The 17,507-nt window shown below is 39.6% G+C and overlaps 1 protein-coding gene across 1 annotated transcript in view; it reads right to left on the bottom strand.

The window, feature by feature from the left end:
* The window catches only part of ap3b1a (adaptor related protein complex 3 subunit beta 1a), a 138,197-nt gene extending 128,250 nt beyond the window's left edge, over positions 1-9,947 (bottom strand). Inside the window, exon 1 of the mRNA XM_034192186.1 lies at positions 9,658-9,947. Within this exon, the coding sequence (XP_034048077.1) occupies positions 9,658-9,791 (134 nt within the window). The 5' untranslated portion in view covers positions 9,792-9,947. The remainder of the gene's footprint in view (positions 1-9,657) is intronic.
* Positions 9,948-17,507: the final 7,560 nt, after the last annotated feature.

Here is a 17,507-nt window from a genome sequence, read left to right on the forward strand (position 1 = left end):
ACCGAAGAAAATGTAAGTTGGCTCCACTACTCCAGAGACTGTGGTACCAGTGCTACGTTGTAAGCAAAGGCTGCAGCCAATCAGAGAGCGGCATGTCTCCGCCAATCAGCAAAATGTCAGAATCCTGACTAAAAGTCACGTGACCAAATAACTCGATACCGACTCCTTTGCATTGGCTGGAGGAGTGGGACCAACTTACAACGAACGCTAACACTTTAGAAGCCGGCTCACGGATTAAATAAAGTCTTTTAATTTCACCTGTTGCCAGAATTCATCATCACAAATGAAAACTGTTGTGCACATGACACCCTTGTTTTGGAAGATGATGTCTGGAAATGCGTTAATTTGCGTTTTTAAAGAAGCCCCTCAGCGTCTCTCTCTGTTCTGGGTGAGTTTCTCAGACTGAGCTGCAGATCGCCAGCACTTTGTCCCACCACCAAGAAAACAACAACAACAACAAAAAATGCTAAATTAGACTGTTAAATTACACTGTTAACAAGATGTGACAGAGGCAGGACGATGACATCATCCTTTCACTTTTCCACAGTGAGACACTTCCGGCATTTCAAAATGTATGTGATTAGATAAATATTCCACTCATAAAAGAAAACATTCATCAACAAAACTGATTGTTTTACACAAAATGAGTGTAACGTGACATTTGACAATGCCATGATAATAATAATAATAAGGCACCTTTCATTAATAAAAATCTGCGCTAGAGGAAAAAATAAAACCAAGGATAAATAAGAGAATAAAACATAAAATCTTAAGATTAAAAACAGTCACCAGTATGTAAACCAAAATAAAATAATAAAGTAGAATAAAAAGATGCAACAGATTCAAATTATTGAGACCTGTGAGAGGCCTGTCTAGAGGCTTTTTTTTAAGCTTCCACAGTTTGTGGAGCCCTCTGGTGGTCAGAGAGGGAGTTCCAAATATGAGGGGCAGCTGAACAGAAGGCTCTGTCTCCCACGGTGTGAAGCTTGGTGTGAGGGGAGACGGAGAAGATTAGTGTTGTATGAACGGGAGGGTGTGTGGGGAGTGAGGAGGCCTTTGAGGTGAGAGGGGGGCATTGCCATGGATGCACTGGAATCTGCAATCTTAAAACAGATTCTGTAGGTGATGTGGAGCCCGTGAAGGTTATGGAGTATAGGTGTAATGTGCTCCTGTTTACATACTCTCATCAGAATTCTAGCTGCACTGTTTTGAATGTATTGGAGCCTTTGAAAGTTTTTTTCCAGAGATCCCAAAGAGCAGCGAATTATAGTAGTCAAGCCTAGAGGAGAGAAAGGCATGAACGAGTTTTTCAGCATCAATGATGACGTCGTACTGCAGTGAGTGTAGTTTCAAGTTGTTGAAATGGTTCAGTTTTTGCTACCCAAATATCCATGAGTGGAACTGAAAAGAAGTGAAGTCTGTGTGGCCTAAAGAACTACCTAAGGAACAGCAGTAGACACAGACAAACCAGTGACCAGGTGTAATTCCTGGCAATTATCCTTCAGAGGACACGGCCTCTGGACAGGAACCAAATCATTGATGCTTTTGCTCTTAACCACAACAACAGGTGCATTGTGCTGTTATGAAGACATCAATGGTAGGTGAAAGATTTTCTCTCTGCCTGCTGTTTGCATTTTTTTCCTCTGAAGCTATAGACTACATGTGTAGGTCTGTGAATATTTGTATTGAACAGTAGCCTAGGTTTGTGTGTGTGATTTTCGTCATTCTGTATGTCATTAGTGACTGTCACAGATGAGAATGTAATTATGTGTGCGTATGCTGGCAAATGTTGCAGAGGTTTAGCAGAGAGCCGTCACGACACATGAGCCCATAGCACCCTAATAAAAATGCTAAACTCCCCCACAGCACCTGTAGAAAAATATCTCTGGAGCCGCCACTGATTTAAAGGAATGTATGTTTCAGTGCAGCTTCCAGCAATATCAAATAAAGAAAACTCTTCTTTTTCATAGAACTACCTCCACCAGCCCAAACAAAACTTTTAATTAAGAAAATCAAAGTGCTACAACCACCAAGTACGTTTTTATTCATTGGTATAAAAAGATTTGGAGATTGTGAACTTTGCCAGACAGATAAACATAGCTCATGCAGGGTTACATACGTCAACCAGTATGATCAACCTGTGCGTTAGACGTGACATACTGGTTGAACGGTCAAGTGAAATAGTTTACAGATTTATTTAAGCCCACTAAACAGCATTTAAAACTTTTTCACAGGGTCACGCTTTGGACAGACCTCGCTCAGAACAAGATAAATTAAATTTAATCTCATACACAAGTTTGGCACTGCTCACAAAATGTTGTAATTCATGAATAAGAGTATTCCTGTAAGAATGAGCACATTAAAAGAAAAAAGAAAAAGAACATTTGCAAAGAGCTGAAAATTCAGTGTTGAGCGTTTTGACAAAGAATGACGTTTAGCTGCCACCTAGTGGCAGATGGCCGAGTTGCAACAAAAAACTGAAAGTTGCAAGTAAACAAAAACATTCCACAAGAGCATCTTACAGAGTGAAAGTAGGAACGCTTTGTCTGCCAGGCTGCTCATCAGCAGAGCTTACGGTTATCAGTGCTATCACGCCATAAATGCGGATTTTCCCAAAAACTTGCTTTCTGAATAGAAACTAGAAAAAAAAGACACAGCTTCCAAGAAATAATAAGTTTTATTTCTCCACTTAATTCTGTGACCGTCGCTGAAGTGTTCCGGCTATAATTTCACTGGGACCGTGACTAATGCGCACATGCACGTGAATCTATCTACAGAGGACGCACAGTTTAACAAATACAAATAAGACGTTGTTACCGGGTTGAGACGACAAAAAGAAATACAATCATCATCATATTTTCCATCTTGTTCACCCACAGCAAACAACTGCAACTTATGTGTTTTATGTGTTTCTTCTTGTAAGTACAACAAATACAGTGTGGCTACTGCAGTCATCCAGATTTTTTATGATTTCATCTAGTGAACACACACTTTATGGAACTATGAAGTTTATTTCGTCGTACTGAATGCAGCATGAGTGACGACGTCAAATCAAGATATGATACACGTCCGGCTAAACTTTTAGGTACAATTTCAGAAACAGAGCACAAATTGGGTCAAATATCAGCAATGGGAGACTGCCCTGTTAAATACTTTAGTTACAGCTGTAACTGGCTACAAAGTCAATTTCACATGAAGAAGTAACTGAACAGTCACAGAAATATTGTTAAACTGTGATGCTGTGTGATTTAGTGGACTTTTGTACTGCCTGCATGCTCATTTATGGTTTAACCAGTATTAATTAAAGACAGCGACAGAATTGTTCAACATTGCAAAGTGTCAAATACTTTGATTTATTCAGTTTTTCACACAGTGCAGATTTGAAAATGAAAACAATCTGGGTAACTGTGCTCAAATACAGTAGTGTTGAGAATAATAGTAGTGCTATGTGACTAAAAAGATTAAGCCAAGTTTTGAGTATATTTCTTATTGTTACATTGGAAACAAGGTACCAGTAGATTCAGTAGATTATCACAAATCCAACAAGACCAAGCATTCATGATATGCACACTCTTAAGGCTAAGAAATTGGGCTATTAGTAAAAAAAAAGTAGAAAAGGGGGTGTTCACAGTAATAGTAGTGTGTCATTCAGTCAGTGAGTTTGTCAATTTTGTGGAACAAACAGGTGTGAATCAGGTGTCCCCTATTTAAGGATGAAGCCAGCACCTGTTGAACATGCTTTTCTCTTTGAAAGCCTGAGGAAAATGGGACGTTCAAGACATTGTTCAGAAGAACAGTGTAGTTTGATTAAAAAGTTGATTGGAGAGGGGAAAACTTATACGCAGGTGCAAAAAATTATAGGCTGTTCATCTACAATGATCTCCAATGCTTTAAAATGGACAAAAAAAAAAAAAAAAAACAGTGACGCGTGGAAGAAAACGGAAAACAACCATCAAAATGGATAGAAGAATAACCAGAATGGTAAAGGCTCACCCACTGATCAGCTCCAGGATGATCAAAGACAGTCTGAAGTTACCTGTAAGTGCTGTGACAGTTAGAAGACGCCTGTGTGAAGCTAATTTATTTGCAAGAATCCCCCACAAAGTCCCTCTGTTAAATAAAAGACGTGTGCAGAAGAGGTTACAATTTGCCAAAGAACACATCAACTGGCCTAAAGAGAAATGGAGGAATATTTTGTGGACTGATGAGAGTAAAATTGTTCTTTTTGGGTCCAAGGGCCGCAGACAGTTTGTGAGACGACCCCCAAACTCTGAATTCAAGCCACAGTTCACAGTGAAAACAGTGAAGCATGGTGGTGCAAGCATCATGATATGGGCATGTTTCTCCTACTATGGTGTTGGGCCTATATATCGCATACCAGGTATCATGGATCACTTTGGATATGTCAAAATACTTGAAGAGGTCATGTTGCCTTATGCTGAAGAGAACATGCCCTTGAAATGGGTGTTTCAACAAGACAATGAGCCCAAGCACACTAGTAAACCAGCAAAATCTTGATTCCAAACCAATAAAATTAATACCTCGCAGATGTGAAGAAATCATGAAAAACTGTGGTTATACAACTAAATACTAGTTTAGTGATTCACAGGATTGCTAAAAAAGCAGTTTGAACATAACAGTTTTGAGTTTGTAGCATCAACAGCAGATGCTACTATTATTGTGAACACCCCATTTTCTACTTTTTTTTTTGCTAATAGCCCAATTTCATAGCCTTAAGAGTGTGCATATCATGAATGCTTGGTCTTGTTGGATTTGTGAGAATCTACTGAATCTACTGGTACCTTGTTTCCCATGTAACAATAAGAAAGCAGGCGGCACCCACACCCCCCCCCCCCCCCCCCCCCCCCCCATAGGCAGGTTGGATGAATCCCAGTCCATCGGTGGACCGGACAGCGTACGTGTTTATTACTACTTTGTTTGTGCTTCAATCAATTCAGTGTTATTTAGACATATTTGATGGGGTTTTTTTGGTTTTGTGTTTTTGCTGTTGTTTTGTTTTTTATTTGTCTTTTCTGAATTCAATGTAAGTTACAAAGGAGCTGGAGCCAGAAACACGGTCAGCCAACCTGGGAAAATTAAGGCAAAAACAAATAGTGAGCCGCCTACGGCCGAACATAAGTAACTGTATGTAGTAGAGAGAATTATGGAGGATCTGTGGAAAACTGCACTTAATTTGGTACATACCTCTTCCCCCTGCTGTCAAAAATAACTTGATTCTGCTAAAAATTGTTTTAAGAGCACACTGGGCTAAAGTCAACTGGCTGACTATACACATGCATTCTGGTCCTGCACTTCCCATAGGATATTTTGGGCAGATATTTTTAATGCCAATGCCAAATTGTTTAGAAAAGCCATTACTCCTCCTCCCATATGTGGTTTTACTACAGAAACTAGCTTCATCACAGCCATGGCCCATGTCAATATCGTGGTCACGTGTTTGCTTGCTAGACAGTCATCCTTCTTTGGAGGGATCAGATGCCACCCATCTTCAATAAATGGATTAGGAATGTTATGTATTTTTTTGAAACTACAGAAAGAAAAAAACAAATCAGATATACTCATTTAGGCTCTGTGCAGAATTTCAGAAGAACTTGAACCCCTTTCTTTGAGTACTATGACATCTTACAAATCCCTCTTTATGGTACGGATGGGAGTGATGGAAGTGAGGAGCCGATGAGACAGTGGGAACCCCACCGCCCCCTTTTTTGAAACAATATGCCATTGATACTGCATTATTTAATATTTTGTTTAACATATTTTTAGATGGCCACGGTGATGACTGTGCAAGTCAAGTGGGCCTGTTCAATTCAGCTCTTCGCATCCACCATCCTGTCTAGGAATAAAACAAGAGACAGTCTTACTCACCACAGAGGGACTGCCACAACAACGACAGAGAAAAAGAAAAAAAAAAAACTCAAATATCACAAAAACGTTTTTATACAACGGTGTTTTAAGGCCACATCGAGTTTTTTGTTCTGTTGTAATTTCATAAATTGACGACTTTATTCTCGTAATATTATGACTTTAATAATCAAAGTCTAAAATAAAAAAACTCAATGTGGCCCTAAAACGCCATGGCATTTTTATGATCATTTTCATTTTTATGAAAAAAAGCCATATTTCACAAAACTGCAATTGCGCAAATCTTTATTCAACACCCAGCTCATGACAACAATTACTGCAGATATCTTTGAAATAACTGCAAATAAATAATAATAATAAATAATAATAATAAATATGTTAAAAGTAACTAAAGAGCACTTGTAATATTGCTGTCAAACGTCATGACGGAGGATGACAAGACTGACATTAAGTGTTAGAGAGAAAAAAAAACATGCAGGCATATTTTGTTGGACTTAGAGTGTGAAATTCCCACCTGCTTTGCATGTCCTGAACACAGCATCAGGAGTCAAACATGTAAAACAAAGTGGATATTGACACTGTACCATATTCTGCCACTACATTTCCATTTTTCATTTTCTTATGATATCCGTCTATCTTAAAGCTGTACGGCCTTTCAAATTTCACAAAACTAGGAAATTTTGTTTCTATTGAAATCCAACCTTTTGTAATATCAGTTTATTTTTGAGGTGCATTTCAAAATTACAGCTCATTTTCATAAAGAAAACATATTGACGGGGGGGTTCCATAATGAATATTTTTTAATGCTGTCTAGAGGAGGAAGTGCATGTGCCAATGCATGAGGTCCTGAAATGACCAGAAGTTACCTTTGACCTCATGTGATGTGCATACATGGGGCATGCACACTACATCCACGTTTTTAGTTTCAGTAGTATTTATTTCTTGCTAACTTTTACAAAATATGAGGTTTCTCATATATTTTGTATAAATCAATTTTGCATAAATATTTTATGTATAAATCTCATAACCTGTTTCGGACCATTTTACATCATACTGGATTATTTTGTTCATGCAAACAGCCAGCTGACATCACGGTGCATCTCTACTCTGATTGGCTGTAGCCGTGTGCTCCTCAGCATCCCTTGGGCAAGACAGGGGAAGGTGGTCACTATCATGGACTGTATGGTTCGCTGCTGAATGCAGATTAAGGCCATCTGTTCCTTTGAATTTTCTCCCTTCAGAGGAACTATTTATTATTTTTTTCCCCAGACAACGTATACGACGGCTAAGACCAAGCTTTACTAAATTATAAATAACTTTTGAATGATATGAGATAGAAACTTTTTTTTGCTGAAAAGTTAACTCCGCGGACTTTTGAGCCAGCCACCGGCCATCTTTGTACTCCTCATAGAAGCCGTGTGATGACGTGCGCAATGTGAGTGTCCAATCAGAATTAGTTCACCATACATGGTTTTCCAAAATCTAATCGTAGGGCAGATTTACCTCACGTGAAAAGCCAAAGATCGTTTTCAGGAGTGATGTGTTACTAGTTGGCTCGTTTGAATAGCACCCTGGGTACTCCAATGAGTACATACTATTAGTGGGTGATTCTTTAACTACGGGCACTATTGGCCTTGTAAATGTATTTTCCACCACACCATTGCCTTACAATATAAAGTGCCTTGGGGCAACTGTTTGTTGTGATTTGGCGCTATATACATGTGCTCTGATGTCACTGTTTATCTCCATAGAAACTACCCAAACAATGTTTCATACAAACTGTTTAAAGGGACATTACAGTGTTGTGGTGGAAATTACAGCAATAGTGTGGGACAACTACATTCTGTTTAAAAAAATCACAACAGTTGTATGACACTGAATACCCCAATTATGTTTTGATTATTTTACTGATATTTTATTCAGAGATATTTTAAAACATTAGAAAAAACATTTCTTTACCATTCATTTTTATCATTGAAGATCAAAAGTCTGGGTGTGGGACAAGCACAAAACGGCAATATTTGCATATAACGATGCTGAAAAAAGGTGAAAAAGTCATCATAGACTACTAAAACAAATTTCTTAACACACTTTCATTGTAAAGATAACTATAAAAGTGTGAAATTTCCCCTTTTTTCTGTTTTTCATACAATATGATCAAAGGACATAATAAGTGCCCGTAGTCTAAGAATCACCCTAGTACATACTCAGTGTGCTCTGCGCCATTACACACAGCGATCAGTGAAAGCAGGAACAGACGGAGAGCCTCTGATGACAATTTCACGTGCTCAAACAAAGAGTGTGTAACTATCAGGATTGCTCCACTAGTTTGCATGTGAATGTTACTGGATAACTCTGTTGCTTTCTCTGCATAAAGTACTGTTTACCATATCAATGGACAACAAAACGCATAGACCACTTTGTATATATTGTTCAAAATGTGCATTTGTGTTTATTGTTTGAACATTTTTGTTGTGCAGTCTTTCACACAAGACCTCAAATTACCTTTATAAAGTGTCAAAACAGTTATTATTATAGTTTGCCGTGTGTTTTGAATAAATGTGTGTGGAAAATTATTTTTCGCTTTATTTTTTCTTTGCCTATTTTTGATTGTAAACCTTTATTACACTTATAAAACACAACAAAACTATATATATTCTGAAAGCACAGGTTGTCCTGAAAAAAGAGATATAAAACTTGATTGTGAGATGCAGGGAGAGCTGTTAACAGCAATAATAAAACATTTCTGCCAGGCGAGTGAACTGTCCAAAAAAATGCTCTCGGACCCCAGAGGGTTAAAGGCTTATAAATAAAATTATAGTGCTGCCAAAGAAAATTATTTTCATGACTTAAATCTTTAAAAAACAAACTAAAAAAAACAAAGGCTGCCCACTTTTAATGTGCACTATATGTTGTGTGTCTTATTACATCCACCAAGGACGTAATAAAATCATCTGCAGTTTAGTTATTTGTCTTTTAGCAAGATTACATCAAAACTACTGCACAGATTTTGATGAAATTTTCACCACAGACAGATATTCGGCTATGGAAGACTCCATTAAAATTTGGAGGTGATCTGGACCCGGATTCTGGATCAAGATTTCACTTTATATAGGGTTTGAAGGATTATGTAAAAATTAAATAAACGACTTCCCAGATTCTCACCAAATTTGCACCACATACAGATATTAGTGCATGGAAGACTCCACTGAATTTTGGAGGTGATCCGGATCCGGATTGGCGGATGTCAGAAATCTCTGACTGCTCTTGTACTGTATATTATTTTACAAAATAAACCCAATCAACCGTATCAGTAGCAACGGCCTATGTAAAATGAGTCAAGTTTGGCATCTGCTGTTCTGGTGATCACCAAAAGGAGTGCTGACGTCACGTGCAAAGACTCACACATGCAGAAGTTTAAGGATGGGGTGGGTCATCTGACGCTAGTCAAATCTCAGTATTTACCAAAAGTGATAAGCCTCTGTAGTTATCAGTCTCTCCACTACTTAAGAGCGTGTAAGTTTGCGCTGCACGCAGTTCCTCTTTGTATCAAAGAGGAACCACTGAGGAATAAAAGAGCGGGCGGCGTGACGTCATAAACGCGTTAGCTCCCCAGCTGCAGGTCCTCACTGGTCTCAAACACACCCACAGCTTAGCAGCGCGCGCGCGCGCGCGCACGCACACACACACACACACACACACACACACACACACACACACACACACACACACACACACACACACTTTTCTTAGGAAGCAGGCACGCTGACTTACTTTTTAAAGTCAGCGCCGAACAGTCGGAAAGCGGCCCCGGTGCCGGAGGAGGAGGTCGGGGTGTTCTCCTGCCCCGCTTCCACGCCAGCCTCCGCTCCGCCCTGCTGCTCGCTATACAAAACTCCCGTCGACATAACTCCGCAAGTGCAGCTTTTACGTTCCGCAAACTGTGGAATGTGTCAGCGCTGGGTACCGTGCTGACGGGAGGAGAAAAGATGCTGCCAACAAAGAATATTACTAATCCGAACTTCACCGAAATTCAACCAACTTTTGTTTTTCTACGCAGAAGCGGAAGTGGTAGCTGGACACGTCGGGGTCACATGACAGCAGCCCAGACATAGAGCTAGAGCACCTAGAATGGACTCTTCTTCTTCTTCTTCTTCTTCTTCTTCTTCGTGTTTAATTACCGCCACCTAAAATGGACTGTTGGAAAACATAGAGATAAAAAAAAAAATAAGTGTTCCTCTTTTTTCTTTTCTTAATAGTGCAGCAGATAAGAGAATATTTACAGGGGAATCGTTCAAATGGTGATAAAGCACCAAAATGTTTTCTTAAGAACTCAGAAAGAAAAATTTTATAATATTTGAAGGGGTTGGATCAGGTTCATATCCCCGTATAGAAGTGATTTTATATAATGTTTGAATCCTGGTGGTATTGAAACTCTGTATCAATCTCCGGAAACTGTAATAAGATGACTGGATATAGTTCTTTCTGTATATGTAAAAAAAAAAAAAAAAAGTACCTGTAATTCTCAGTTAAAGCCACAATGTTGTTTTGTTCATTTATTCAAAAAATGTAAAAGCAAGAAAAGGACCCACCTTGTATGTCTAAACAGACTGTAATCAATACATCCTTTTCTATTAAAAAAAGTGAATGGGAAAAAAGAAAGCACCAAAATGGGCACAAATAGTACGGAAACTCTGAGCTGCCAAGCCCTAATATATATTTGTTTCATGTAATTACGTGAAAAGTTTCATGTTATAACGTGATATTTATCATGTTTCGTGATATGAAATCATCATGTTATTTCATGATGCGCTATTTTCACGTTATAACGAGAAATTATCACGTTATAACAAGAAATTATCACGTTATAACAAGAAATTATCACGTTATAACAAGAAATTATCACGTTATAACAAGAAATTATCACGTTATAACAAGAAATTATCACGTTATTCCGAGATAAGAAACTATCATGTTATTCTGAGATAAGAAATTATCACATTCTGAGATATGCAACTATGACGTTAAGCATTTATCATGTTATTTCATGATAACCCAGGTAACAATGGAACGTTGCCTGAACGTTACATCAAAGTGGCAGTAACGTTGCATCACAACGTTGTAGGAACGTTCATTTGTAGACTCTCCAGAACGTTCCAGGGATGTTGCCAAGAACGTTGCCAACCAACCAACCTAGAACGTTCTCAGGAGGTTGTGACACAACATTGCTGCAACGTTGTTGCAATGTCCCCCAACACGAAGGAACACTGTGAACACTGCATGAGTCTGTAAATTGCAAGTTTATTACTTTAGAAGTATTATTACAATAGCAATGCATTAAGCCATGGACAAGTTCTCAGTAACTTGATTAGTTCTCATCCGCCCTCCAGTATTATTACAATTACAATAGCATTAAGCCAGGGATCAGTTCTCATCCGTGATGTGTGACCCGTGACTAAGGTTCAAAGATTGTTATTTTCACTGTGCAATTGTATACACTAGAAAACGAAATTTCTTTTCTCAATCAGTGACTTCAGTGCAGTAAAACTTCAATAGAATAATTTACCTTACATAAATAAATAAACACATAAAATAATATAGTCATAGAAACAGGTCAAATACACTCCAGTCTCTCAGGTACTAAGCCAGGTGACATCATCCAGTATTATTACAGTTACAATAGCATTAAGCCATGGATAAGTTCTCAGTATAAAATGAACTAGAAGGGTCAACATTAAACAAAAACTGAAGATGTCTCCACCGTCCACCCTTTAAAGCAGCAACATCAGTCCCGGATCCAGACCGGTTTGGACCGATGTAGTTGCATCAGTCAGATTTTTTTACACATTGTTCGTCATCGGTTAAAAAAAAAAAAAAAAAACCTCAAATAATCCTGAATAGTGCCGAACGTGTCCCCGTGGTGAACACAGCTTTTGATTTGTTCCCACAATGGTGGGTGGATCACAAAGGTGGATCAAAACAAACAGCGTCAGTCCAGTCGAGTTGATGATCATGGCATCCAGGAAAAAACTTGTGCAAGGAAAATTGGGCACTTATTTCATGTCTCCCCCGCACCTTACAGAGGGGGAGGCATAAGTTCTCAGCATAAAATGAATCACTTCTCATCTGACCCATGACTAATTGTGGCATCATCACTCATGGCACTGCAGTCATCATTCACTACACAATGGTCCATGGCATCGGCATCCACATCGTCGCCCATGGCTTCATCCACCCCAGCATCTGAGTCAGCATTAACACCAGTACCAATTCTTTCATCCTCCTTCTTTGCCTAAAAAACAAAGAAAACCATTCATAAAAATACTATACAATAACTTCTATAGTGCCAGTCCCCTCAGCACAGTGAAGTTCAAGGGCGCTCAACCAGTCCATGTATTAATATGCAGAATCCTTAATTCAATATCAATTTTTACAATTCATATTTTAATTTTTTCAGAGGATACTATTCAATGGTTTCAATCCTATCTTTCGAACAGAAAGCAGCGTGTTGTTGTGGATGGTGCCACATCCTCGTATCTCCCTAGTTATGTTGGTCTTCCACAAGGCTCAATATTAGCCCCTCTATTACTCTTTCTGTATAGAAATGATCTCCCCGATGTGTGCTCTGAACTAAATATGCAAATGTATACAGATGACGCAGTAATCTTTACCCAGGGAAAGAGTGACAAAAATATCTCTGAGTGATATTAGACCCAAATCTTATATTCAAAAAACATATCAAAAAGGTAAATCACACTGTAAAGTTCAATCAATCTAATTTTAAACAGATAAGTGTTATGTGTCGGACGCAGGCGGAGGACCGACCAGCATTTGAAGTAAGACCCAGTATAAAATAAGCAGAGCACGGTACAAAGGATAACAGAATTTAATAACATAACAGTGATGTGCAGAATTACAAACAAATAAGTGCGCGGTCTGGCGTGGTGGAACAGCGGTGCGCTCCCAGCAGCACAAACGGTCCGGAGCCAGAACAGTTCGGACCCAAGGACCCCGCCGACACCCCCCAGGTGGCCGCGACCAACCGAGTCTGTGAAAGAAGACACCATCATGTGAGTCCACACTCCACACACAGAGAGACCACTCAAAGGTGTACATAAACAGCAAACACTTCCTGGCTTAATCACTAATCAGCTTCCCACCCTGCAGGCATGGAACACCCAGTTCAATTCTCCACTGCAGTGGAAGCTGATTAAACGACTAACATAACAGCTCAATATAACAAGGTGTGAGGGACACCACATCTACTGACTGTACTCATGTTAGTCACAAAACCTAAAGTACCTCAGGAAGTGTGCTGACGAGCGTGAGACCTCACCCCCTCCTCTTTCACAGACCATGGCGTCAAACCTGGTACGGTCTCTGCATCCATGATGATGAGATGGCTCTGTAGACGACGATCTCACCCGTCTGGTCACAAGGTCGAGTCTCTGGCAAATACACACTGTGTACTCCAGACTTAAATGCAACCATGCCCCAATCCATAAAGATGCACCACAGCTGTGAGTCCTGACGAGCTGCACATGACCAGCCTCAGGTGATCAGGGTGAGGTCCTGATAGCTCAGCCACACAGCCACTCAGTCCTGAACGCAAGCCACCTGGAAGGAAAAACAGAAGACAGAGAACAGAAGACAGAAACAAAAGGCAGCCAGGCACCCCCAGCCATACAACAATAAGACCGTTTATTACAATCACAACAACACATAGGTAAGCTTATGCACACCAGCACTTTAAAGAGATACTGCAGCTGTATCGAGCACTTTACTATCGCGACAAAGCACTTTAATTCAGCATCTTATAATAAAACTGACTGTACATACCTACAACTGAATTCTACCTCAGTACTTTCCTGCACTTTATATTGAGACAACAGCATTTTAACCTCCATCTTGACCGGAACAGATAACTCCTCCTTTATATGGCTCTGGTTAATATGACAGTGTATTATATTGTAAATTATCAATGTTTTTATGCTTGTTAAATGCTCTGTGTTTTATATTTTATGTCTGGAGACTACGGATAGAAATTAGTATTATGCTAAAACTGGCATATTTACGTTAAAGTGTGTGCCCTATATATGTGTGTGTGTGTGTGTGTGTGTGTGTGTGTACACGAGGGCTGTCAATAATGTATAGGTCCTTTTTATTTTTTCAAAAACTATATGGATTTCATTTATATGTTTTGACGTCAGACATGCTTGAACCCTCGTGCGCATGCGTGAGTTTTTCCACGCCTGTCGGTGACGTCATTCGCCTGTGAGCACTCCTTGTGGGAGGAGTCGTCCAGCCCCTCCTCAGAATTCCTTTGTCTGAGAAGTTGCTGAGAGACTGGCACTTTGATCAAAATTTTTTCTAAACCTGTGAGGCACATTGAAGTGGACACGTTTCGAAAAATTAACCTGGTTTTCGGTGAAATTTTTAACGGCTGATGAGAGATTTTGAGGTGATACTGTCGCTTTAAGGACTTCCCACGGAACAGGACGTCACGCAGCACTCCCAGGCGCCGTCGTCAGCCTGTTTCAAGCTGAAAACCTCCACATTTCAGGCTCTATTGATCCAGGACGTCGTGAGAGAACAGAGAAGTTTCAGAAGAAGTCGGTTTCAGCATTTTATCAGGATATTCCACTGTTAAAGGAGATTTTTTTTAATGAAAGACGTGCGGGCGGATTGCAGCGTCGGCTCGCAGCCGCTGCGACGCTCCGCCACAGGAAAAACACCTCTGTTGGAAGCCTTAAGGACAAGTTGGAACATGCCCAACTGTTAAACAATTTCTCAGATACTCACTCCACTGAAAGCCATCAAAAGCCGCCTGGATTTTACAAATGGTTATCAACACGGAGGTGTTTTTCCTGTGCCGCCGCACCGCACCGGCTGCGTCCCGACTCGCGGACCCGTCCGCACATCTTTCATTAAAAAAATCTCCTTTAACAGTGGAATATCCGGATAAAATGCTGAAACCGACTTCTTCTGAAACTTCTCTGTTCTCTCACGACGTCCTGAATCAATAGAGCCTGAAATGTGGAGGTTTTCAGCTTGAAACAGGCTGATGATGGCATGAGGGTTCAAGCATGTCTGATGTAAAAACATAAATGAAATCCATATAGTTTTTGAAAAAAATAAAAAGGACCTATACTTTATTGACAGCCCTCGTGTATATACTGTCTATAAACAATTGTACGTTCATTAATATGCACTGTCCCTGTCAAATAAACCAATAATGAATGAATGAATACCAATTGTCAACACAGCCGAGTGACAGTTACACTATAAAAGTTTAACTACTTACCCTCTTTGCTGCATGGCGCAGTGTTTCAGTTAACGCATCATCGATAGCATCTGGTAAAATTTCCATCTTTGCATACAATCAATACATACACCCTGTAATCAATACATGCAATCAATACATACACCCTGTAATAAATACATACAATCAATACATACATCCTGTAATAAATACATACAATCAATACATACACCCTGTAATCAATGCATACAATCAATACATAGACCCTGTAATCAATGCATACAATCAATACATAGACCCTGTAATCAATGCATGCAATCAATACATACATCCTGTAATCAATGCATACAATCAATACATACACCCTGTAATCAATGCATACAGTCAATACATACACCCTGTAATCAATGCATGCAATCAATACATACACCCTGTAATCAATACATACAATCAATACATACACCCTGTAATCAATACATGCAATCAATACATACATCCTGTAATCAATACATACAGTCAATACATCCACTCTGTAATCAATGCATACAATCAATACATACACCCTGTACTCAACAAAAATATAAACGCAACACTTTTGGTTTTGCTCCCATTTTGTATGAGATGAACTCAAAGATCTAAAACTTTTTCCACATACACAATATCACCATTTCCCTCAAATATTGTTCACAAACCAGTCTAAATCTGTGATAGTGAGCACTTCTCCTTTGCTGAGATAATCCATCCCACCTCACAGGTGTGCCATATCAAGATGCTGATTAGACACCATGATTAGTGCACAGGTGTGCCTTAGACTGCCCACAATAAAAGGCCACTCTGAAAGGTGCAGTTTTGTTTTATTGGGGGGGATACCAGTCAGTATCTGGTGTGACCACCATCTGCCTCATGCAGTGCAGCACATCTCCTTCACATAGAGTTGATCAGGTTGTCAATTGTGGCCTGTGGAATGTTGGTCCACTCCTCTTCAATGGCTGTGCGAAGTTGCGACGACAAACTGGAGTCAGGTCGAGACCCCGATGAGGACGACGAGCATGCAGATGAGCTTCCCTGAGACGGTTTCTGACAGTTTGTGCAGAAATTCTTTGGTTATGCAAACTGATTGTTACAGCAGCTGTCCGAGTGGCTGGTCTCAGACGATCTTGGAGGTGAACATGCTGGATGTGGAGGTCCTGGGCTGGTGTGGTTACACGTGGTCTGCGGTTGTGAGGCTGGTTGGATGTACTGCCAAATTCTCTGAAACGCCTTTGGAGACGGCTTATGGTAGAGAAATGAACATTCAATACACGAGCAACAGCTCTGGTTGACATTCCTGCTGTCAGCATGCCAGTTGCACGCTCCCTCAAATCTTGCGACATCTGTGGCATTGTGCTGTGTGATAAAACTGCACCTTTCAGAGTGGCCTTTTATTGTGGGCAGTCTAAGGCACACCTGTGCACTAATCATGGTGTCTAATCAGCATCTTGATATGGCACACCTGTGAGGTGGGATGGATTATCTCAGCAAAGGAGAAGTGCTCACTATCACAGATTTAGACTGGTTTGTGAACAATATTTGAGGGAAATGGTGATATTGTGTATGTGGAAAAAGTTTTAGATCTTTGAGTTCATCTCATACAAAATGGGAGCAAAACCAAAAGTTGCGTTTATATTTTTGTTGAGTATAGATAGATAGATAGATAGATAGATAGATAGATAGATAGATAGATAGATAGATAGATAGATAGATAGATAGACCATAGAGTGTCAAACTGTTTGTATTTCTTCATAACTGATGTAAATAAAATTCAAGACATATTCAGTGGCAGCTTCACCATCAGAGAGTCTCGTCCACAAACGACCACAAAAGACTCCAAGCTGTCACTGAGGTTAAAGGGGGCAACACACGGTGTTAAGAACAGGAGGACGGAAACTTTTGATCAGGGTCATTTCTGTTGGCATTATGATTTAAAAAGAGGAAACACAGTTGTTTGGCAATAAATGGCTTTACCAAACCAACCATGAGTGAAACAAAGGTTTGTGTTATCGTTCATATTATCTGAAAATGGACAAAAAAAACAAGAATAACACCAGGAGTATTTAAACTTATGAGCACAACTGTACATATGCAGTACATATAAAATGCTCTCAGCTCACAGAAATATTTTAATATTTGACTTCATAAAGTGGCTCAGCACCTGACCTTTGATCTCGATTGATGTGTGGTAGTGTTGCCAGATTCCCTTAGTATAAGCAATTTTGGACTGATTTATTTCTGTTACGGTGCATTTGTAAAGTCTTCACAGCGCTTCACTTTTTCCACATTTTGTTATGTTACAGTCTTATTCAAAAGCTGAGTAAATTCATTT

This window comes from Thalassophryne amazonica, chromosome 17 (assembly GCF_902500255.1).
Source record: "Thalassophryne amazonica chromosome 17, fThaAma1.1, whole genome shotgun sequence".
Taxonomy (NCBI): domain Eukaryota; kingdom Metazoa; phylum Chordata; class Actinopteri; order Batrachoidiformes; family Batrachoididae; genus Thalassophryne; species Thalassophryne amazonica.